At 38.2% G+C, this 24,942-nt stretch overlaps 2 protein-coding genes across 3 annotated transcripts; one reads left to right on the forward strand and one right to left on the reverse strand.

Annotated features, from left to right (window-relative positions):
- Positions 1-3,935: 3,935 nt before the first annotated feature.
- Positions 3,936-7,997, forward strand: LOC116267341 (LRR receptor-like serine/threonine-protein kinase RGI1). The gene is made up of 2 exons (XM_031649029.2): positions 3,936-6,995; positions 7,379-7,997. The coding sequence occupies exons 1-2, from the start codon at positions 4,151-4,153 to the stop codon at positions 7,852-7,854; spliced, it is 3,321 nt and encodes a 1,106-aa protein (XP_031504889.1). The 5' UTR covers positions 3,936-4,150; the 3' UTR covers positions 7,855-7,997.
- Positions 7,998-16,593: 8,596 nt separating this feature from the next.
- LOC116267210 (uncharacterized) lies at positions 16,594-23,883 on the reverse strand. Of its 2 annotated transcripts, XM_031648818.2 has the most exons (9): positions 23,472-23,880; positions 23,298-23,363; positions 21,641-21,721; positions 21,455-21,508; positions 20,634-20,702; positions 18,866-18,928; positions 18,509-18,591; positions 18,364-18,429; positions 16,594-17,078 (listed from the first exon to the last, which is right to left on the reverse strand). In XM_031648818.2, exons 1-9 carry the CDS (start codon positions 23,715-23,717, stop codon positions 17,042-17,044), a joined length of 765 nt encoding a protein of 254 aa, XP_031504678.1. In that variant the 5' UTR covers positions 23,718-23,880; the 3' UTR covers positions 16,594-17,041. The 2 variants fall into 2 exon arrangements, with proteins under 2 accessions (XP_031504678.1, XP_049937233.1); XM_050081276.1 differs by lacking the exon at positions 23,298-23,363 and having other exon boundaries at positions 23,472-23,883.
- Between the last annotated feature and the right edge of the window lie 1,059 nt (positions 23,884-24,942).

Raw genomic sequence — 24,942 nt, forward strand, 5'->3', positions numbered from 1 at the left:
ATATAATTTACAGTATAAAACTGTACACCTAGGACATAAATGATCACAATGATAAGAACTAATATTAGTGAATGGACCAGTGATATCATAAAAGACATCACAATCCCTCAGGATGGAGCCAGGAATTTCTGATTGACGGGTAGTACTATTCAAATTTTATATTTTTAATGGGCAAAATATATAAATAAAAGACATAACCTTGAAGTATCAATATGAAAATAAACATTTTTTTGTAGATTTGTATGGGCAATTGCTCACACATGCCCACAGCTGCCTCCGCCCTCTGCAATCCCTTATATATCATTTTACTTATAATGTCATTATACTGATAATGGTATATTATATTGGAATTATGGAACTTATAGTATAACATGTTGAACCAGGGGCAGAGCGATGATTTTTTCAGGGGCGGGCCAAACAGTCCAACAAACTTATCCACGTAGGGCCAAACTTAACCTGAATCTAAAAAATACATTACCCAACTAAAAATTTTCAGTTTTTGTAATGTAATTTTTTTTTTTAGTTAGTTGGGTTGGGGCCATGGCATCGGCGGCCCCCCCTCCCTCCGCCCCTGGGTTGAACCAACATGGCCATGTCTTCCCTCTTGAAACAGTTGTTTGTAGTTCTTCTTTCACAGACCGCGAGATTCAGAGTACAATTTTCATCTCTCTATTTGTCAAGATCGAAGTCGGAACGACGATACGGTTACCTGAGATTTGGATCCAGATCTGAATCTTTTTTGGTCAATTTGGAGATCCAGCATGAACCACATAATTTCATGGAATCTTTTCATTCATTAAGTTGCCCCCACTTGTATTGTACGTATGTACTCAGACCTGACAAACTTGTTCAAGCTAATATAAATGTGGACCTGTAGAGTGTACAGTTTTAATGTGAAGACAAATGCATGAGGACAGTAAACCTTGCTTCCTCTTGAAGAGAGATCTGTATCAGATCATGATATCCTTTTGTTCTCTTGCTCTCTCTTGACTAGCTTGGACAAAGAATTTATTGCCATTTCCAATTGGAGCCTAAGCAAATATGGCAATAGAAAAATGTGTAACTTGGTCGAGCTACGTCACAGAGAAGCGGACGTGGTTCGTGTCTAAAAGGGACCTTCAAGTGATGCAAACAGGTGATCTCTTAAAAAACAAACACAGATTTTGTGGGCAGCAAGATTATTTTGCAGAATTTTGAAAGAACAAAGTGTGATTACTAAAGTTATTTTGGATTGGTGACAAGCATCTTGAAAGTCTTTTGCTTCAAAAAAAATTTTCGTGGTTATAAATGGGTCAAATCTACTAAATCCAACTTACTTTGGATCTTCCTTCCTATCTAGATTCTTAATTGAAACTAGATGTGAATCTCAATATATATCACAACTACCAATATCATTAATCTTCTACAAAATGAAGTAAGGTCAAATGCAAACCCAGTGAAGTGAAGGGGCAGAACAAACCATTTCTTGCTCATTATAACTAAAATGAAAACACTTTGTAGAGAGAGAAAAAAAATGAAGATCTGCTTATTTTGCTGAGAATTGCTAAAGATGGATGTACCTCCCTAAGCCGAGGAAGACTTAGGGAGCATTTTATTGATTCAGATCTAGATCAGAGGTGAATTGAGATGTGGGGATCTAAGATTCTAACATTTTAGATACTTGATTTTTTTTAAACATGAATTTGAAATTCTTCATACGAAAGTAAAGTTAACTTTGTGTTATAATACTTCATATGATATACTAAACCCACATATTTCTTGTGAAAGAAGGCCTAAGAATCAAGTTGGGGATTGCATTTGATTGCCCTTGACTTACCCTGATCTAAGATCCATGGTTTGAGATACATGAATCTCTTCATTTCCTCTATTCTTAAATCAAATATTTTCTCGAAGAAAAAAGTAAAATAAGGATTTCAAGTGTAGATGTTAGATCTGAGGAGTGATTCCTAATTTAATAAACCATATATGTTACCATGGATTCATCGCTCCGCATGCTAGTTGAGAGCAAAGGAGATTGAAATTGGAACTCAATATAGTCTACACTCTACATGCCTCAACCTTAGGGCTAAGGTGAAAGAATCTCTATTATTGTCCCTGATTGATGCTACTGCAGTCTGAAGAATGGGTCAAGTACCTTCATTGTAGTCATCTAGTTCTCTTGTACCATCTCCAACTCTTTATCTGCCATCTGGCCAGCATAGGTTTGATGGAAGTTCATTATTGAGTTCATTTTAGAACTAAAGCGAGGGCTGAACAATAGATTGATTTTGACTTGGTTATCAGTAAAAGCATGCCACATCATATCTGTAAATCTAAAATCTAGAGCAATCAAAGGTATCCTTAGAGTCATAGTTGGCTGGCTCACTGAGTTGGTTCTGGAATCGCCCAAGTCAGCTAGGATAGCTAGAAAACCTAGCCACGAGTCAAGGTTGGCCTAGCTCGCCCCTCACTTGGCCTAACTCATCCCTGACTCAGTTCAACTCAATCATAACTCGTCATGACTCACTTGATTCAGGTTATTTCAAAACTCAACAGAGTCTACGAGTCAACTCACTCACCCATGGCCCTGTGATCTACTAATCCAAGTCTGAGCCACGGGTTTGCCAACTATGCTTACAGTTTTACACTCTTACCAAGACGACGGCCCATCAGGTCTCCTACCCTCATTTTGGGAAGGAAAACGACTCTTTTTTCTTTCTTATCATAGTCCTGTCACTATAGATTTGATTTCAACTTGATCAGCTCATGAACTGGAGTTGATGTCCACAAATTTAGAGTTTCGAGCAATCAAACATCTCTTTAGAGTTTTACACTGTTGGGAAGACGACTACCCATCACGTCGCCTAACTACCCAAGAGTAGTTTGTTTGTTATTTAAAAGAAATAATAAAGAACCAAAATCACGTCAACATCAGGAAGTGACAACGAGGATAATGGGCTTTGCTTGCTATTGAAGAGAAATCCATGGCTGAGCATGGTGTAAGTGTCCGACTGTTTTCAAAGTTTTTTACTCTGTCCTGTCCAGGTCAAGGAACCATTTTGTCCTTGCAAAGCCCAAACAAACAAGGCCAAGACCAAGGCTCCCCACACAGGAACCGACGTCAACGTCGGTCCTACCCGCATGTTACGCACATCAAACAAACTTTTTGGGGTAGGGATCCAAGGAACACCAACAACACATGCGGCCAATTAACATTGCTTTCCCTTGAAGAGAGATCGGTATCAATGCTGGCTGTTCTTTCGTTGTCGTCCTTCTTGCCCAGCCAAGACAGCGACACGACCCCTTTTCTATTTGAATTGAGTGCGTACGATGTTCGTTGGCAAAAACAGTCTCACAATTGGGAAAAACTTGGATCACGTTTGGGCTGTGTCACAAAGACACCGACACCATTCGCGGATAATGCCGGATTTTGTGATTGTTAAGCCGCACTTACAACCTTAAGCTTTACCTTAATCGTGCTCAAGCTTAATCAGTCGACGCGTAAAACATACAGTTTATAAGATCATAAGTTTATACTTGTTAGTTGTTAACAAGTCAGCGGATGTTAAGATGACTCCAAACGAGTGTTTGGGCACCATGAAATTGAGTTTGAAGAAAACTCAGTTTTGACAAAATGTGGTTTTTGTAAAAGAGTGAAAAGCCTAACCCTTTAGGTTATTCATGAAAACCAGGTTACGAAAAATGAATAACCCAATGAATTGAGTTTAAAGAAATAAATAGACAAAGAGGGTCGTTTTTCTTTTTGTCAAACAAAATATGATGAAAAGAAATACTTAAGTGTGAACAACCCAATGAATTGAGTCTAAAGAAATAAACAGACAAAGTGGGTTGTTTGTTCGAACAAAACATGATGAAAAGAAGTACTTAGTGGATGGGTAGGACGAGAAACTGTCTCTGTAACCACCAACATTGGTTACAGTTTTTTGCAGGTACCAGTGACTGCGATCCCATGACGAGAATCGTCATAAAGGTCATGGGCAGTGATCCAACCTCTCCCTTTTCCTCTCTCTTCTCTCTCTATAACCATAACATGAAAGATGGAAAACAGGAGACTTCTCCTTGTAACCACTTGAAGGATGCAGCTGCAAGGATGACGCAGAAAGGAGAATAGATCTCTCTCTCTCTCTCTCTCGCTTACAATCTGAACAAGATGAAGCATGATTCTTCATTGTTCCGCTTCTCATCTCTCCTTCTTCTTCTTCTTCTTCTTTTTGTTACAACTCTTTCTTCCCCCGCGACCGCCATTGCCACCAACAACTACGAAGCTCAAGTCCTCCTGTCATGGCTGCAAACCGTGAAGTCCCCACCACCTGGCTTCTCCTCCTGGTCCTTCAGTAACCACAACCCTTGCTTCTGGTCCTATGTTGCTTGCTCCCCTGAGTCCCACGTCACCGAGATCGTCATCCCACCTCTCCCACTTTCCACCGCCTTTCCCACTCAGTTCACCGCGCTCTCATTCCTCACCAAACTCGTCATCTCCGGCGCCAATCTCACGGGGGAAATTTCCCCGAAGATCGGCAACCTCACCTCCCTCGCCGTTCTCGACCTAAGCTCCAACTCTCTGGGTGGAGAAATCCCTACGGAGCTCGGAAAACTCAGCAACCTCGAGGTCCTCTCCCTCAATTCAAACCACCTTGTCGGCCCGATTCCGCGGGAGCTCTTAAATTGCTCGCGCCTCAGAATCCTTAATGTGGTAGACAACCACCTCGCCGGCCGGATTCCGTCTGGCTTCGGTGGGCTTTCCAGGCTCGAAGTACTTCGGATAGGCGGCAACCCAGGGATTGAGGGCGAGATTCCAGATGATATATCCAACTGCCAGAACTTGGTCTTTCTCGGCCTTGCTGCCACCAATATCTCTGGTCCTATGCCGGCCAGTCTTGGGAAGCTTGGCAGGTTGCAGACGCTTGCCATCTACACCACCATGCTTTCTGGTCAAATTCCGCCAGAAATCGGCAATTGCTCGGAATTGGTTAACGTGTTCCTATACCAAAACCACTTGTCCGGCCGGATTCCGGCTGAACTAGGTCGTTGCCGGAAGCTAGAGCAGTTACTCCTGTGGCAGAATGAGCTTGTCGGAGAAATGCCGAGCTCGTTCGGGAACCTTACCGAGTTGAAACAGTTGGACCTCTCTCTCAACTCTCTGAGTGGTCATATTCCACTGAGCGTTTCCAATCTAGGGAAGTTGACGACCTTCCTTCTATCAGGCAATGCCTTCACCGGTCGTATTCCTTCCATAATTGGAAACTGTACCTTCTTGTCCCAACTGGAGCTGGACAACAATCAGCTCTCAGGCGAGATCCCACCAGAGATTGGCCAGTTGAAGGAACTGACTCAGTTCTTTGCCTGGCAGAACATGATCTCCGGCAGAATTCCTGTGGAACTGACCAGGTGTTCAAAACTGAAGGCGCTTGATCTGTCTCACAACCACCTCATCGGCTTCATACCTCCTGGCCTCTTTCAGCTTAAGAATCTGACTAAACTGCTGCTTCTATCCAACAACTTGGCCGGACAGATCCCACCGGACATCGGCAACTGCAGTTCACTGGTCAGGCTCCGGCTTGGGAGAAACCAACTTTCTGGCGTGATCCCAGCCTCCATTGGGATGTTGGGTAGCCTGAATTTCTTGGAGTTGTCGGAGAACTCACTATCCGGAACGATACCTCCAGAGATCGGAACCTGCACGGGGTTGGAAATGGTAGATTTCCATAGCAACAGGATTGAGGGCAGCGTCCCTCCTCCACTCGGATCAATCCTAGGCCTTCATGTTTTAGACCTTTCTATGAACAGAATTTCTGGTACCATCCCTGAATCCTTTGGCAGATTGAAATACTTGAACAAATTGACTCTGAAAGGAAATATTCTGTCTGGTTTGATCCCCAAGTCTTTGGGGTTGTGCTCCGGTCTGCAATTTTTAGATTTGAGCAGTAATAGGATCTCCGGGCCCATCCCTCATGAACTGGGTGACCTGCAGAACTTGGCCATCACACTGAACCTGAGTTCGAATCACTTCTCTGGTTCAATTCCAAGTACATTTTCAGGATTTTCCAATCTTGCAAACTTGGATATTTCACACAACAAGTTGGAAGGGACGTTGGAAGTGTTAGGTGGCCTTACCAATTTGGTGTCCCTCAATGTCTCCTTCAATAATTTCTCTGGGTTGCTCCCTGATACAGAGTTGTTCAGGGAGCTTTCTCAAAGTGATCTGGAGGGGAATGCAGGAATATGCATCGGTGGACAGGATTGCTTTGTTCAAGGTAGTGAAACCAAGGACCTCAAAGGCCACCGTAAGACCTTTAGGTTAGTCATTGCCTTATTGTTCTGCGCAACATTGCTGATGGTGATCTCGACTCCGATGCTGATAAACCGAGCAAGGGCAATGGCAGGTTGCGGCGGATATGGAGGCTTGGGGGGTGATTGGAAGGTGACTCTGTTCCAAAGAGTTAACTTGTCCTTGGATGAAATTTTAATGGGATTGGTGGAGGAAAATGTGGTTGGAAAGGGATATTCTGGTGTGGTTTACAGAGTTGAGACAGGAACTGGCATGGAAATCGCGGTGAAGAAGTTGTGGCCTTCGAAGAATGAGGAAAGTTCTTCAGAGAGGGATCTTTTCATTGCTGAGATCAAAACTCTTGGGCTGATCAGGCACAGGAACATAATCAGACTGCTGGGTTTCTGCACAAATGCTCACACGAGACTGCTTATGTACGATTACATGCAGAATGGGAGTCTGAGTGAACTGCTGCATGAAAAAAAGATTATCTTGGATTGGCAAACCAGGTACAAGATTATACTCGGTGTAGCACAGGGGCTGGCCTACCTTCACCATGACTGTAGTCCTTCAATTATTCATCGGGATATTAAGGCAAACAATATCTTGCTCAGCTTGGATTTTGAAGCATATGTTGCAGATTTTGGTCTGGCAAAACATGTTGATCCATCTGAACTCACTAAATCTTCCAACACTGTGGCTGGCACCTATGGCTACATTGCTCCTGGTAAACCTACCAACTTCATTCTTTACTTGTCCAGAGAAATTTCTTTTCATGAGATGCTTCTTCTGCTTAGAATTTATTAATGGATGTTTGCCAAACATTCTCTGATTCTATTTGCATGTAAAAGAAATTCAATTCAGATGTTGGAGCTTGCCAAATAAAATGAAGAAAAGATAAATTTTCAGTTAGTTTATAAAGAACGTTGGCTATGGAAATCTCTTAGGATTTATTTTTCTTTTCTCTTGTCTCCTTGTTTGAAGTACAGAAGATTCATTTTCTGCCGCATTCTTTGAAGAAATCACATAGTCGTGTTCTTCAGTTGGTGATGTTTCCTATTCCTGCTAAACATGGAAAAGAGGTTGATGCTTTCTATATTTGAAATGCAGAATATGGATGTCGAATGAAGGTCACTGAGAAGAGTGATGTCTATAGCTACGGCGTTCTTCTTCTTGAGGTGCTCACAGGGATGCAACCCAATGATGGAAGAATACCAGAAGGAATGCACATTGTCAACTGGACCTGGCAGAAGCTGCAAACAGAGGAAGCAACTGTCATGGATGTTATTGATGATCGTCTTCGAGGTCTCCCCAACTCTCAGATTGGAGAAATGTTTCAAGCACTCGGTCTTGCAATCCTCTGCGTGAACTCACGCCCGGAAGAGCGGCCCACCATGAAAGAAGTCACCGTGATGCTCAAGGAAATTGTGCTTGAAAGTGAGGACTGCTTCACTAAGACTGAGAAGATCATTGAAATCAGGAGCAGAGTCCCACCATCTTACTTCACCAGCTTTTCAAGATCATCTGAAGCTCTGATCACTCCATCTCTATATTCTACTAGTTCAAGTGAGATCGGTTTCCACTAGGACCTGTACTGTAGACTAAATGCTGAACTGTAAACTAGATGCTAATAGTGTGGTAGAATTTGTGTTTGTGAAATTTACAAATAAAGTGCCAGGTTTTGATGTACTTTCAAAGAACCATCTAATGCTTGAAAAATTATAAACAACTTCTTCCAGTTTCTAAAATTATTCACAAGCAGGCGCTTCAGGAACGAAAAATGATAAAAATATACTTAAAAAGAATATTCTACTTTTTTAAAAGAAACTCTATTCAATCAAAAGAGAAAAAGATTCATAAACGTCGTTTTCCAAGTTGATCTCCGTAAAATTTCATCTCTCTCTCTCTCTTCCTTTCGACGCCAAAGAAAAGGACAAAAGCGTGCTGGCACAGAAAAGTGCGTATGTTGTGGAGGAGACTTAAAGGGAATTCTCTTTTCTTTAAGGGTAAAATAGTTTTTAAAATATATTTTAATCATTTTCACTCGTGAAGCACGTGATTGTCAAGTACTGTACGAACTTGAACTGTTATTTGCAATTTTTCGAATGTTAGGTCGGTTTTTCGTAAATTCATCAAAAATTCAATTTCAGGGTAAAAGTTCCAAACTTGTTTCGGCATCAAACGTTGGATCAGGAGGGAACTTTCCATTGTTTTGAAGCCTAATGGCCTTTTTTGCTAAGTTTGTATAAAATGATCCTCGAACTAAGGAAGATAATTTCTATATTGATTTTCAAGGTTTCAAATACGGAGAGACCAATAAAGTTAGAATCACAAGAACCACGCGCACAGTTGAAATATGTTTCAACTAAAAATAATTTGACTAGAGCATGCATAAAGATTTCATAGACAGACATATTCTTATGAGCCATTGAGAGGGACCATAATACAGCAGTGAGATTTCCTCCCACTCACTCCAAAGGACAAAGGACAAACACACATCTAAGCTCACGCGGTAAGATTTCCTCCCCCTCACTGAAAGGAGCCACACACATCTCAATCACAGGACAATCCTTCCCGAACAATATGAGGCTTGCTTGTTGCCTTTACTGCTAAGTAGAAGTGATGTTCTAGGGTGTTGTGTCCTCTGTACTAGCAGGGGCGGAGCAAGGGCCACCTTAAAAAAAATAATAATAAAAAAGTGTACATAAAAATTTTCATTTATCTTATATCAAAATTTTCAAAAATTATATTTCAACTCCTATTAAGATTATAATTTAACCCCTTACAAAAAATTACTAGTTCCAAGTTCCAACCCTAGTTGGTAGGCCTTTCTTGGTCTATGGCTTTCACCGTATTGTGGGCAGGTGAACATGGCTAAGATATTTATCTGATGACAGGAAGAAATTCAGTATCAGATTTCCCATTCCCCAGTTCACTACGCTGTTTCATAAATGAATCCATATCAGATTGGGCTTCAATAAAGTTCTGGCATGAGTACGTATAAGTCTTCGGTGAAGGGTACATATAAGTTTGATCATGCTAATTAAAATAAATTCTGTGTTGAAAAATAAGGTCTGAACCTGAGTTTAAATATGAATCTGATCATGTAGAATCCAGTTAAGACAAACTTGGTAAAGGCTGGACCCAACCTGAATCGAACTGTTTATATCCCTCACGACACTTTTGTGAAACTAATTGTGCGTTTGGGTAAAAAGACCAAAACACATTTTTGTGAATAACCTAGGGATTCCAGGTTATTTACTCCTTTTTGAAGAACAGTTTTTTCAAAAATGAGTTTTGACAAAACTTTTTTTTGGTGTTTTATATATATATACTCCAAAAATTGGTTTTGGGGTGTCATCCAAATTGGCCCCTACGAATTTTCCTTGGGGAGAAGAAAGGAGACATGAAATGAGTTCCTCTGTGTGGGGCACGAAGGTTGTGGGCGGCGGACTGGGCATGAACATTTTTCTGCAACTTCTTGAGCAGTGAAAGTTTGTCCCAGAGCTTGCAGGCAAACCGAGTTATGTCCACAGTATTAACCAAGGTAATTGATGGGTCATAAAAGGAAATGCTGCGTAATGAAAGAAAGAGATCAGCTTATTGCAGATCAAGAAAGATATCAGCATGCGTTCCAAAAAGATCGTGCATGGTACCACAGAAGATAAGCATGCAAGGCAGGCAGATAGAGATGCCAAAAACATTGATGACCGCCAAGGAACAGCAACACGCAAGGCAGACGGAGAAGGAAATGGAGAAAGAGATCACTGTTGAAAATGACAAAGACGTGAATGAACGTATAAAGTACGAACTGTGAAAAAACCATCTCAAAATATAGAGAAAAAGAGTAAGTTTTCAGCCGTAAATGTAGGTAACCCAACCACGTTGAATGGCCGCTCTCACCCTCTTTCTCTCTTCTGGAGAATCAATGTTGGGTTCCGTTTTGAACAACCAATAAATATACCAGTCAAGCATGAGCCAAATCCTACCTGCCTTACGTTTCGGTAATACAACTTTTGAAGTTTGTTGTTTTGGCTTCTTCTCTAAGAACCCACTTGAACCTGGTAAATCCTTGTTCAGTTGGGCTTGCATGGGGGTGGGGAACGAGCAAAGGCTTACTAAGATTTATCAGGCCTCACCACAACATAATCCTATATAATTGTCCACACAATGTTTAAGTTTTCCTTCATCCATTGCTAAGTTTTCTGAAAAATCCTGCATCGATGCTTAAAAAACTGATTCAATCTACCCCAAGCAACAGTAAGTGCCTTGGTATGAGTAGATAGATATCAACCTCCAAACGAAGGTTACTCTGTCTTGTTATTTATTCATCTAAAGATTCATAATCACCTTTAACAGGTAGACCAGATAGCCCACAAAGCCATTATAACAGATATTGGAGAAAGAAAAGAGTTAATAGAGAAAGAACTCCAACATCTTTCTGCACAAGCTCCATTTCAAAAAATTTCTCATTCATTGAACCCGTCACCAGTGGCATACCCCTCACTCTATTTTGATGGGGCCTCCCATTAATGACTAGATACATATACGATGCCCAAAATAACTCTTTCAAGATCTCAAGAAATTGCTACCTTCCTTTAATGAGAATATGCTTCCTAGAGCATACCTTAAGTTTATCTGATGCAAGAAGATACTTCTGGTTCTCTGGAACAGGTTGGTCCTGCAATTCTTTACAGACAGGCTCGTGTAATCAGAAGTTGCATATTCCAATACCAGGAAAACTTGTTAAGAAATATGATTTCTTATTGTTGTTATCTCTTAATTAGGTATTATCTTAGTTAAGAGCTAGTTTAGGATTAGTTAGGAATTAGTTTAGGATTTAGTTTATTTCTTTCTTTTCTCTTTATTTTTTATTTTTTATTTTTTTATTATTTCTGCCAAACTAGTCGTTGGCAGTTCCAACAGCTCTATTAAGAGCTGTTGGAACTAGCCCAACGGCTAGTTTAGCTCATCTCTTCTTATTCTCTCTTATAAATATCCTTGTAACAGTCTTTGTAAAGAATAAGCTGTGTTTTACAGCCTTTATATTGTTTATTGAATGAGTATTACTCTTCTTCACTTGGCCTTAGTGCCTTTTTGGTATTATATGTATTCTTTGTGACTGTTATAGTCACTTTTCACATGGTATCAGAGCCATTGGGTTGATTCTCAAAGCTTGTTAAAGGCTGCTGCTGAGATTTTATGTTGCTGGTTTGATTGAAGAGATTCTTTGTTGGAGGATATAATTTCTTGAAGGCCTTTTTGCTGCGGTTGCTCACCAACTGTTTGGTGAAATTTCTAGAAGAGTTTTTTCTTGACTTCTTTGGAGATTATTGTTTCAAGTATTGCTCTCATGGAAGACTCCAAAGTTTCAATTGAAGGAGGAAGCTATTATGCTCCATACAAGCTTGACAGAACCAATTATACACTATGGGCAAAATGTTTGGAAATGCATATCAAAGGAAAATATTTATGGGGCTTCATAAGAGGTACGTCTATCCCTCCCACTCTCAAGTTGACCAAAATAGAAAATGAGATTGAAAAAGAACTAGATGGAGTGGAAAGACAAAATGCTATGAATGAATATTACAAAAAATTAAACAATTGAGAAGCTAAAAATTCTAGGATTAAAGAATGGATTTATGGAAGTATTGAACCTAGAATTGCCCAAAATCTTATGTATTATGAAAAGGCTAGTGAAGTTTGGGAATATCTCAAGGGAATGTTCACCCAAAAAGATATGGCCTGAAAGTATCTTTTGATTCAAAAGGCCCAAAGTATCAAGCAAGGAGAGAAAAATGTTAGAGAATTTTTCATGGAAATCTCTAGTGTATGGAATGAGTTAGATCAACTAAGTCCCGAACTAGGGTTGGACTGCAAATGCCATGAGATTAGAAGAAATGAAATAGATGAATTTCAGTTTTTTCAATTCCTTCAAGGGCTACGGCCCGAATTTGAACAAATAAGGTCAGCCCTTCTTTCTTCATCCTCTCCTCCACTCATTCATGAACTTCTTACAAAGCTAAGTGGAGAGGAAACTAGAATGAAACTATCCAAAGAAATGGATAAAGATAGTGTTCTTGTCTCAAAACAAGAAGAAGAAAGAGCCTTAGCCGCCTCTAGACCTGGAAACAACATCAAGTCTTTTAGACCTCCTCACTTTAAGAATCAAATTAGAGGAGAATATAAAGTTATTTGCCACTTTTGTCATGAACCGGGTCACATAAGACCTAGTTGCCCAAAGTTGAACAACAATGAAGGACAATCGCGGAATCTTGGAGGAAATTTTCTCAAAGGAGGAACTTCATATCCACAAGGAGGGCAACACAACCGGGGAATTTCATATCCTCAAGGTGGACATTACAACATTAGACAATTTGATCAAAGAAAGGCCGCAAATGTCACAAATGAAGGATGTGATCTATCATCTATATCCACAACGTTGAATCAAATCATGACAGCCCTTCAACCCATGATCAAGGAGTCAAATTCCGGAGCACTAGCAACAACGACATCCATCTCCAACACTCCTGGTATGTTTTCTTGGCTTTTAGATTCTGGTGCATCTTTTCATATGACACCAAATATATCATCTTTGACCAAATTTGAAAGAATAAGAAAAGAATCAAATGTTGGTACCGCCGATGGAACTTCTTTAAGTGTTAAAGGGATTGGGAATTTTGAAAAAAAATTTGGAAAACAAAAATTTTTTGTTCCAAAAGTTAGTTATGTTCCTAAACTTAATCTTAACTTACTTTCTGTGTCACAAATCTCAGATCTTGGATTTGATGTTGTTTTCTCATCAAATAAATGTTTGGTGCATGATCACCAAACCGGGAGATTGATTGGGGAAGGTTTTAGAAAAGGGGACCTTTACTACATGGACAATTTATGCATCCCCAAAGAAAAGTTTTGTCACTATGTTGAAAATGTGGACATCAATGTTTGGCACCAAAGATTATGTCATCCAAATGTTAGAAAATTGTCTATGATGAACCCTACCAAGAATATTTGTATTGAAAATTTTAAATGTAATGATTGTATACATGGAAAAATGAAATCTTTATCTTTTGGAGAAAGGAACTTCTTCTCTTCTTTGCCTTTTGAGCTTGTTCATTCCGATGTATGGGGACCCTCTCCTATCATGTCAAAAGGAGGGCTATCATATTATGTGATCTTTGTTGATGACTTCACTAAGTATTGTTGGATATATTTCCTAAAATATAAATCCGAAGTTTTTGAGATATTCAAAAATTTTCACATGTTAGTACAAACACAATTCAATGCTAAATTAAAAATTTTAAGGACTGATTCCGGAGGTGAATACATTTCAAATGAGTTCGAAAGATATTTGAAAAACTATGGGATAGTCCACCAAAAATCTTGTCCAAGAACACCTCAACAAAATGGACTTTCAGAAAGAAAACATAGGCACATAATTGAAACAACAAGAACCCTTCTTATTTCCAAAAATGTGCCTAAAGACTTTTGGGCTGAAACCGCACTTGCCTCTGTTTATCTTATAAACAGAATGCCTTCAAAAGTTTTACATAATACCACTCCGTTTGAAAAATTATTCAAGTATGAACCCGATTTCAATAGACTTCGTATTTTTGGATGCAAATGTTTTGTTTTTAATGACAAGGCTGATAAGCTAAGTTCAAAAGTTATTGAATGTGCTTTTATTGGTTATTCTGAAACCCAAAAAGGCTACAAATGTTATGACTCAATTAAAGACAAGATCATTGTCTCAAGGAATGTAAGGTTTTGTGAAGATGAAAGTGGTTTTAAAAATTGTGGGGAGTCACAACATAATAATGATTATTCCTTTTTATTTAAGTTCCTTTCTCAATGTGATGATGAAATGCATGATGGTGATGATAGCAACACTGGTGGTAATGATAGTAGAATGGCCAAGAATATAATCACTTATCATAGAAGAAACCGACAACAAGAAGTTGGTGAAGAAGAACATCATGAGACCATTGATCTCCAACCAACTCAAAGTGGAGAAAACCTTAGGAGATCCAATAGAAATGTAAGACAACCCAATAGGTTTGTGTCTTATGAAACTTTTACTCCATCTCATAGAGCTAGAATTAATGCCATTCACTCTCACTTTGAACCTTCTACTTTTAATGAAGCATCCAAATATATTGAGTGGAAGAATGCCATGTTAGAAGAATTGGATGCCTTGAAAAAAGCCCAAACTTGGGAAATACAAGATTTACCTATAGGGAAAAAGACTATTGGATGCAAGTGGGTATACAAGGTGAAAACTAAAAGTGATGGATCCCTAGAAAGGTATAAAGCAAGGCTTGTTGCCAAAGGTTACACTCAAAAATATGGTATTGACTATGAGGAAACCTTTGCCCCTGTAGCTAGAATGACTACTGTTAGGACCCTTATTGCTTTAGCATCTGTTAAAAACTGGAATATCTATCAAATGGATGTTAAAAATGCCTTTTTAAATGGGGATCTTATAGAAGAGGTTTATATGGAAGTACCACCAGGGTTGTCTGTTCCTCAAAGGAAAGTTCTTAGACTTAAGAAGGCTCTTTATGGCCTCAAACAAGCTCCTAAAGCTTGGTTTGACCGTTTTAATTCTGTTATTTCTGATTATGGGTTTCATTCTTGCTTAACTGACACTGCCTTGTTTGTTAAGTATACTACTGCAGGTATCATAATTCTTCTACTGTATGTTGATGATATGATCATTACAGGTAGTGATAAGGAAGGTATTAGAGAATGTAAGAAATTACTACAAGAAACTTTTGAAATGAAAGATTTAGGTTTTCTAACGTACTTCTTGGGTATTGAGGTTGCATATTCTACTAGAGGATATTTTTTGTCACAAACTAAGTTTGTTGCAGGGATCATTGCTAAATCAGGCATAACAGATGATAAGGTCACGGAAACTCCTAAAGCAGTAGGAAGCAAGATGAAGATTGATGATGGAGTTCCACTTGCCAATCCCACTCCTTACCGACAACTTGTGGGATCCTTGATGTACCTTAGCATCACTCGGCCTGACATTGCTCATGCAGTTCATACTGTGAGTCAATTTCAACATGCTCCATCAACCGTTCATATGGGAGCTGTTCTTCGTATCATCAGATATATTAAGGGAACAATAAATAAGGGAGTATTTATGTCTTTCTCTTCCTCCTTGAACTTGATTGCTTATACTGATGCTGATTGGAGAGGAGATCCTAATGATAGACACTCAACTACTGGATTTTGTGTTTTTCTAGGATAATCACTCATCTCATGGAAATGCAAAAAGCAATAGAAAGTCTCACTATCCTCTACTGAAGCTGAATATCGAGTCATGACTTCTACAACTATGGAAATTGTCTCGCTTCGCCAAATGCTCCTTGATATGGGAATAAAGATAGCAGAACCCACTGATTTATGCTGCGACAACAAGAGTTCTATCTACATTGCCAAGAATCAAACATTCCATGAACGAACAAAGCATATAGAAATGGACTGTCACTATGTTCGTGAAGAATTTTTAAAGAAGACTATCAAACTTTCATATGTCTCCTCCGAGTTCCAGCTGGCTGATTTCTTCACAAAGCCTCTATGTTCTCCCAGATTCAACTTTCTTTTAGATAAACTTTCGGTGATAGCACCGTAAGTTTAAGGGAGGGTGTTAAGAAATATGATTTCTTATTGTTGTTATCTCTTAATTAGGTATTATCTTAGTTAAAGAGCTAGTTTAGGATTAGTTAGGAATTAGATTAGGATTTAGTTTATTTCTTTCTTTTCTCTTCATTTTTTATTTTTTATTTTTTATTTTTTTATTATTTCTGCCAAACTAGCCGTTGGCAATTCCAACAGTCCAACAGCTCTATTAAGAGCTGTTGGAACTAGCCCAACGGCTAGTTTAGCTCATCTCTTCTTATTCTCTCTTATAAATATCCTTGTAACATTATTCTCTCTTATAAATATCCTTGTAACAGTCTTTGTAAAGAATAAGCTGTGTTTTACAGCCTTTATATTGTTTATTGAATGAGTATTACTATTCTTCACTTGGCCTTAGTGCCTTTTTGGTATTATATGTATTCTTTGTGACTGTTATAGTCACTTTTCACAAAACTAACCTAAATAAGAGAAAAAGCTAGACACATTTTTTGCGAAAAGTCCTATAATGTAATTGGACGCAACCAAGAGGGGAAAAAAGGCATGCAATTGACGACAGTTGAGAAATCCTTAACCTCCCTGCAAACAAATTAAGCTTTGGAATTTTTTTTTTACCCATAAGTTGGTTCAAAGTTTTCAATGGAATTTTTTTTAACGTTTTCAATTTGCACCAGATATGAAAATATAATCAATGCTACTCGTGCACAACTACAGCAGCATGGTGCATTGCTTAGAAGGTGCATTGGCTTAGAACGGTAAGTGCATGATCTTATTCCAGTTCAAAGCCCAAGCTTGTTCTCGGATATATACACGAGCCTTCTCCCAATCAAGTCTTGGGCTGCCAAAAGAAAGACTACAGAATCGGGTCAATAACTATTCAAATTCAAAAGAAAGGCCTTCAACCCAATTGTTTCTCGAGGATCTGTTTCTTATTTTTTATTTTTTTCCTTCTTTTCCTTGCTATCGTGCGGTGCATCAAAGGCTGGATGATATAGCAGGAAATGAGCACGCGTGAGAAACACACTCTGCCAATGTCAGCATGTTGGATATCATCCTTCAGGAACCTTTGATCAGCTATACCTTAATAGGCGACTTGCTAAAGCAGAGCAATGCATCCTCTCCACCCTACTTTCCTGGGTGCCACTTAATACTGCAACCAACACTGTAAAAGGAAAATGCAACAACCAAATCAGCATGCTTTGCTTGTGCAAAATCATGAAGGAACAGTATAAAAGAACATCATATGCTGTAGCTGAACGAGCATTTCTGTATCTGAAGGCTGATTAGCTATCAAGAAACAACATTACGAACCCGTTATTGAATATGGCTCCTCACATGCAGGCAGGCTGACTAACCTAGTGAGGGAGAAAAATATTTGGCTTCAGTTCAATATGGGTGTTGCCAAACTCAGTAGTTTATTATCCTTTGACCAGAAACAGATCCAGGTTTGGAGTCAAAGCAGTAAAAGCAATTGTGAACGGTTCCATGAGACTGAACCCAAAACCACTCATCTACAAGCTGCTAGACGTCCTTATAGCAATTCTGAACATTTGAAACAAGTTAAATCAAGGGCTTCTAGTTGAATTTGCTATTGTCAAATAGTCCGGTTGGGACGTCTCAAGCCCAATGTCACAAAGAGTCAAAGACTATACCTGCTATAGGTTCTGTAATACAATGACTGGAAACCAGATAATTACAGTGTTTCACTGGAACTATTGCAACATGCCAACACCATGAACAACTGGGCATCTGCCTAACCACCAGACAGTTCTTCCAAACCATTGGCAGCTATTCTGCTAATACTGAGAACTTTGGATGACATGCCAACAATACCACCAGCACAGCTATGAGGCATTGCTGGTGGAGAAAGACTTCAGATGCAGATGGATAACAAAAAGACCTGTGTCCTAATTCTGGTCCACCTAGGTTCTAGTACAACAAGTATTGGCGATATTAAAAAAATATCACAATAACATCACCAAAACAGGAAAAAGAAAATGGAAACTTATAGTGATATTTTGAAAACATTTCCAATCACAATTTCTTGCAAAATATTGGGATATTTCTGAAAAATCATCTTTAGTATATTTTAAACTTTGTCTTGTTTTGACATTTTAATAATTGTTCCAAGTGTTTTTAAATGTTCTTGCAAGCAGAAACTTCATAAAGGGCTTAATTTTCAATTTTGTTCACCTTCCCTGAGGAAACAAGCTCTCCAATTAGTATATAAGAAAAACCGTGCCACTGAAAACTCGAGAACTATATATGTACTATAACAAAAACTGGGTCAAAGCTGTTCAACTAATGGACTGCCCTTTTATCACATACCAGCCTTAAAAGACTTGTCAAGCCATGTAGCCCATCCAACCCCCTGACATGACTAATTCAAGAGCGACTTGTAGAAGAACCATTTAGATGCAGTGCAAAGTAACTTGAATACGAGTTACCTGGGCTTTTGTGGAGCAGATAGTGGTTGGCCACTGAGGACGCAATCAATTGCCAAACTCAGGTCCCTGGAAGTTCAGTCAGTACTTCAGTGGAAACGCAATAAGAAGGCAAAAAATAGTAGCGCAAGAAAATTCTGGAAAATACCTTCCTGTGACAGGTATGCCATTACCGGGACGGGAATCATCAAACTGCCCATGGTAGAAAAGTTCAAATGGCCTTCGACCATCCTGTCAAAAATATCCCAAGAAATCTCATATGTGCATATAGATATTTCTATGAGTGTAAAGTTTTAGGCACAGACAAGATTATACATAAACACACAAACATATAGCCTTCATTCAAAAATAATGTCAGATATGCAGTTGTCATGATCAAAACCTCCCACCCTCCCTCACTCTCTGCATTGGCAGGAGAAAAGAAAGGAAGAAAGAGTTCCATCCACAGAAAAATAGAGATGACCAGCTGAATCTACTGACAAAATTCACATGCAGCTCAAGTTACCTTTTTGAAAAGTAAAAATTCTGGTGTGCAAACAGCTCCAAAAGCCCGTGCAACGTCTTGTGACTGTGAATCAATTTTAGAATAATATTAAAGATAATAAAACATGAAGTCAAAATAAAACCTGCAAATAACTGAGGTATTTTTATTTGTCAAGTTGAGGAGTTTTTGGTTTGCAATTGCAACATCAACTTAGTGAATACATGGCAGTGCTATAGATCCATAACAGCTGCGGACAGAACAAGACATCTAGATAATTGATACAATATGCTGATACCTTTCCTTCTGAAATTGGTACAGATGATCAAAGGACTAGAAACTATGACTTGCTTCCTATACTGCAGTGACCAGTGCTGTGAAACTAGTATGCAGCTGAGGCAATTTTTTCTTAACAGGATCAGTGGCCATGCTTTCTAGGATAAGAGAATAAAGTGCAAGAAGGAATCCATACCATGTCATATCATAGAACAAACAGAAGACAACACACACATATTCAATAAAACTATAAAAGTAAAAAAACCAGGGAAAAATAGATCAATCTGTATTTCTAAAAACTACAAGCAAAAGATGAATATGATTCATATAACTTTTCCACAGTACCAATCATATTCATAACATCGATATATCAAGTTTAACTTTTAAGCTAGCAAGTACCAATGTTATTAGACTCAGGTTCCATAAGTCTATTCACATTTTTGTCCAAAGTAACATTTATGTCACTTCACATCCAGATAACGAGTCTATTTTTTAAGAAGTGGTTAGGAAGTACCACAGTTATCAGATTCGAGTGCATCAATTTTATTGTTTATGGAAGTGGAAAGGATCAGGATAAGGGTCCCCAAGATCATATTAGAACTTGCAAAAAGGCATACTTGCAATAAGTTGCTAAGTGGAAGATCAAGCAATTGCAAGGCCAGCTTCAACCAATGACACTAATATAGTTCTTACAACTGCTTAAGACAGTTCTCCAATGGTTTCTCTCATAATGTGTATTTCTCAAGAAATCGCCCAATGTTATAAAAACTGAAAATGTAAAAATAATATAAGAGCTATCAAATGAGAGGTTTAGAACAAAAAACAAGAAGAGATAATCACAAAAGCTATTCTAAATATATAAAAGAAACAAAAAACACATATACATACAAACACTCATGTAGCCAGTAGCACATGAGAACTCATGAAATATGAGAATCAATATGGACCACAGTAAGCCATTCAATCAATTTCATTGGATTGCTTACAACATGTCACATCAAAGTAGAAGGTACAGAATACAGACTGTCACATCAAAAGTAAAAAGTCAAAATTTTTACTTTTACTTTTATTGTAAACAGTTGCGACTTGTAAACCATCGAATCAGATAGATTGGATATTGTGTATGTCTACATGTGTGTATACACACACACACACATATGTGTGTGTGTGTATATATATATAGATATAGATATATACTGTGTGAGTCGATATATATGTATATATATCAGATTGTAAGGATATTGTATCATTGGTAATATTTTGACAATTGATACTTTGTCAATATCATTCACCAGCTCTAAGATGCTGGTAGCATTGGGGAATTTGAGATGTGCTAGAATTATTCAAGATATTCGCTAATACAATGTCAGCTTCAGATAGCAATATACAGTCTGAGTGAAAAATAAATGAAGCAGGAATAGACAAAAAATATACTAGTCAAAACAGTAAGGACCATGATATAACATCAGAAAAAGGCAAGGATATACACCACAGGTATATGAAAATATTACTCTACCTCATCATAAAGGTAAGGGAAGGGGTAGCCGAATAACTTAGCCTCTTCTGCCATGAGCTTTGGTCCATCCTGAAAACAATGGATATTAGTAGGAAAGTTTGGTCGGAGAACATGGCAAGAAGACAAAATAACCGCAAATTATGAGATGCAAGTAGGATACAATATAGATAACCTTATTATTGGAAGCATGTGACACAAAATACAGGATAACAAGAGAATCCACAAAAAGAAGATCGATAAATTTTTTGAGCTACAAGAGATTAACTAAAATGTGCATGTGCAGGTTTTAGATGTTCCATTAAATAGTATATTGATTTTCTTCAAAGACACATCCATATAACTTCTCTATGTCAAGTGGTGAACAAAATGTTTAGGTCTGTAAGATCTGTATGTAATATGACTATTCAAACCTATGGGAATTCAACTTCCGACATGAAAATTGAGAATTTCTTCTGCATCTGAATTCAATAAAGGACGCAAACCTAACCAACAAAAATTTTTGAAAGAACAGGAATGCTGACAAATGGTTCTAATGATAGGTTAAACACAGTCTTGAGTCCATTTATTTAGCGTTCATTTTGCCATATTTCATGGTCTTGTCTATCTGAATGGAGTGAAAAGAGAAACTGTTCTTGATAAAATCCAAGCAAATTTGCGGCTGATGATAGAACATGGACTTGCACATCTTATAGACCTGCCATAATTACATGGTATTCATTAGGAAACAACTTTAGTATTCCTACTTTCAAAACTTTAAGCTGTTATTCATATGAGAAACTACCTTACAATGCTCATCTGTCAGAAAAAAACCAACTCCATACCTGTGGATGGGTCTCTACAGAGTTTGATGAGATTGCTACAATTGCAAGGTTCTTCTGCAGTATCAAACAATAAATAATGACTACAAAGTTAGACACACACAAACTACTCAAAATGAACAGATTGTCGTACTGCCAATTAGGTTGCAGATCAAGAAACAAGTAAAAATGAAATCAGAATAAGAGTACCTGCATATAGAAATTAGCTAACTTCACAATATCTTTTTTCAGGTGCTTAACAAAGGGACAGTGGTTGCAGAGAAACATCACCTGCACTACTGCTTTGTCAATGAAAATTTAGCATTAACTTACCCAAATAGAAACAGAACAAATAAACCTGAAGAAGCTAACAAATGAATATGGTGTAAACAGCATGTTTTATTGACAAATAAATTACAAATGTATGAGCTGCAAATATCACGGAAATGGTTGGTTGGATTCATGTGCATGCACTACAAAAATTGAATGGACCATTCCGCAATGAACCATTGCTCCAGTAACAACCCAAATTTTCAACAAGCAAATTTGCATGGTTTAACAATCAAATACATAGAAGCTACCAGCAGAAGAGTGTTAATGCCTCAGAATCAACTTCATAATACAAAGACAGCCGTCTCCTTCATTACCCTGTGGATGGTTGTGGAGATGCAGCAACCTAATTGATTTTCCATCCAAACCAACTTACTAATCACAACAAGAATATTAGATTTGACAAATATTATGAATATGTCCATGAACTGATAGAAGCAGTGGATCCAATTTCCTTTTTTATGCGCATGCTGTAAAATTTTTAGGGGAAAGATGAACTTATCATGAAGCAATACATGCTCATTTGAGTTAGAAACATTGTCATACCGATCCACCATAACCCTGGAGTCTGAACTTGGATTAGGTGACTAGGAGTCAGAACTTGGACTGGCTGAATAAGTTCATTTTTGTGCTTACAAGAAAAGGATACAGTCTATGAAACCTACTGCCATTGGAAATGCTCTAGGACGTGTTTATCATTAATCATCTTCTTGAATATTTCGTCCATGAATTTAGAATCTCAAACTGTACTAACAAAGACAAGAACACAAAACAGAGTGCACTGTTACTAATTGACATAAAATTGTCTTTTTTATATATTGCACCCTTCATGCTTGGGAACCTATGGTTTTTGCGGATCATAGGGCAAATCTATTGTTTATAGTATATGAGTGACATTTGTAGGAAAAAATGGATCCAAAAGATTGCCAAAAGCAACCGGAAATGAAAAGAAACGAAAGCTTAATGTTTAATCGAACGAAAAAATCAAAACAAGAGGACTGACATTTTCATCAAAATTTCATCTTGGAGTGATTTTTTGAAACTGCCAAGAGAAATTATGATAAAGACAAAGAAAGGACAACAGAGTTACAGAGCTGGAGTAACCTACGCAGAAACACGACTAAATGCAAGTCAGTCATGCACAATTCAAATCGCTACCAACACCACCTCCTTCAACACCAAAATCACTAGATTTCCACATGGATCTAAAAGCTGAACTCCTCTATCCAAATTAGGAAAATGACGACTTAATGCTTCTGTAATTCAAAAAAAAAAACTAAAATTAGCAGTTTACTAATAGAACTGTATTGCCGACCAACTTGATCTCTCCTTTACCCAAACACACCATTGCAAATTTAGCGTTTAGCATCAAATCAGCAACAAAGAAAGAGCTGAACGTCAAACAAATGACGCTAATAATAAAAACAAACGCAAATTTGAAAGAAAGAAGAAAAGCGGAAAGCTCTTACTCTTCCCAACAAATTCCACATACAACAAAAACTTAAAAAATTCGGAAATCTCGTGAACGAAATAATACGAGCAAAGCAGGATAAGTCTCGAAATCCTCCAATTTCCAAAGTTTCCCCGTCAGCGGCTCCGGAAGCTAAAACAAATCAGCAAACATATAAAACAAACAGAACCCAGAACGAATTAAAAAAACAGTAAAAATAAACACATAAATGAACAAAGCGAATTCTTCTCGAGAAAGGACCTCGAATTCGGGAGCGCGAAACCCCAGCGCGATTCCGCCCGATTCGGTTCGGGCAGCGCGAACTGTCATTCTTCTCGCTGGCGGGGATTTCCCGAGCCGGAGGGCGCCAGGGGACAAGGACGGGATTCGAGAGATAGCCCCCCGGCAGTTTCGGGAGGACAAAAGGTTCCGGCCATTGAGAAGCACCCGCACATGCAGCGCCGGCAGAGCCGCGTGGGCGGGGATCGCTGCTCCTGCCGACGCCATCTCTCTCTCTCTCTCTCTCTCTCTCTCGTTCGAGTCAGACCTTATCCCTCCCTCCGTTTCTGCCGTTCGTCACACCAGACACACAGTGTAAAAGGTTCATTTGCGACGTTTCCGAAGTTCATCACACCACACCGCACATACACAGTGTAAAGAAAATGCATTTGCGACGATCAGTTGTTTGTTTGCCTGTCAGAAACAAAAAGCTGACCGTCTTAACATGATATTTAACGTGTTCTTTTTTAAAAATTTAACCATATCAATATCAATATGATCTTAAAGATAGGTTGAAGCAAAATATATGTTAAGTCGATCATTTTTTTGGTGGTTTTAATAGTGTTGTTATAATAAGCAAAAATAAGTGGCTTTCATAGCATCAACATGTAAACCTTGAAGTACTAAAAAAACAAAAGAAAAAAAAAGTACATGTCAAGAACCATAAAAATAAGTGGCTCTCATAGCAAAAACATGTAAATCTCAACCTGGAAATTTATTCAACCCTTTCGGATTAAACGCATTTGCTTCAACCCATTTAACTCAAGGTTTAAACCTGAGATTTAGTTAAAATATTCTTATGGCTTTCTTTTTGCAAATATTATTGCTAAGATTTCTCCAAGTTTAAGCTTGTTATGCTAAATGTCGACATTAAGCATGGCTTTCAACCAGCTCATAAATTGCAAAAAGGTGCATACTTAAACACAAAATTTCTTAAATTCAAGATCCTAAAGGTCCAAACAGATCACTATTTTTCTAAAAAAAGATGTAGATCAACTTCTTTCCAAATCCCCAAATGATAGTTCATGGTTTCTTTAACCAAATTAATTTATATATTGTTTTCAACATAAGCCATGCCATGCATACATCTATGTTTTAGGACAACGTTTAGATATTTTGAAGTATAACAAGTGAAAAATTGATAAGGTATAGAGAATGGCCAGACCTCTCATATTGAGAGACAAGTCTCTTTCTCTCATTTTTCAGAACAAGATTCTTACAGAAACAAAGTAATTTTCCTTTCGTCGTTTCAACAAAAACTATGGATAAGCTTGTAGCTTATGAGGAATTGTAGAACGTAGAAGCCAATATCTACCAAACTTTGATTGCATCTTGTGAGGAATTGCACTTGATTGTAAGACTACTTTAAGTTTAGGTAATAAACTTTGACCATGCACCACTAGCAGTTCAGATGTTGGCTACACGTAGTGTTTAAAAAGGAGAACATATTTGG

Source organism: Nymphaea colorata, chromosome 13 (genome assembly GCF_008831285.2).
Source record: "Nymphaea colorata isolate Beijing-Zhang1983 chromosome 13, ASM883128v2, whole genome shotgun sequence".
NCBI lineage: Eukaryota > Viridiplantae > Streptophyta > Magnoliopsida > Nymphaeales > Nymphaeaceae > Nymphaea > Nymphaea colorata.

Excerpts from the sequence above, each read along its gene's own strand:
- LOC116267341 (XM_031649029.2), top strand. The coding sequence starts at position 4,151 with ATGAAGCATGATTCTTCATTGTTCCGCTTCTCATCTCTCCTTCTTCTT. Across the intron at positions 6,996-7,378 it reads CTATGGCTACATTGCTCCTG|AATATGGATGTCGAATGAAG; the intron begins GTAAACCTACCA and ends TTTGAAATGCAG.
- LOC116267210 (XM_031648818.2), bottom strand. The coding sequence starts at position 23,717 with ATGGCGTCGGCAGGAGCAGCGATCCCCGCCCACGCGGCTCTGCCGGCG. Across the intron at positions 23,364-23,471 it reads TTCGCGCTCCCGAATTCGAG|CTTCCGGAGCCGCTGACGGG; the intron begins GTCCTTTCTCGA and ends GATTTGTTTTAG. Across the intron at positions 18,929-20,633 it reads TCCCTTACCTTTATGATGAG|TCACAAGACGTTGCACGGGC; the intron begins GTAGAGTAATAT and ends ATTGATTCACAG.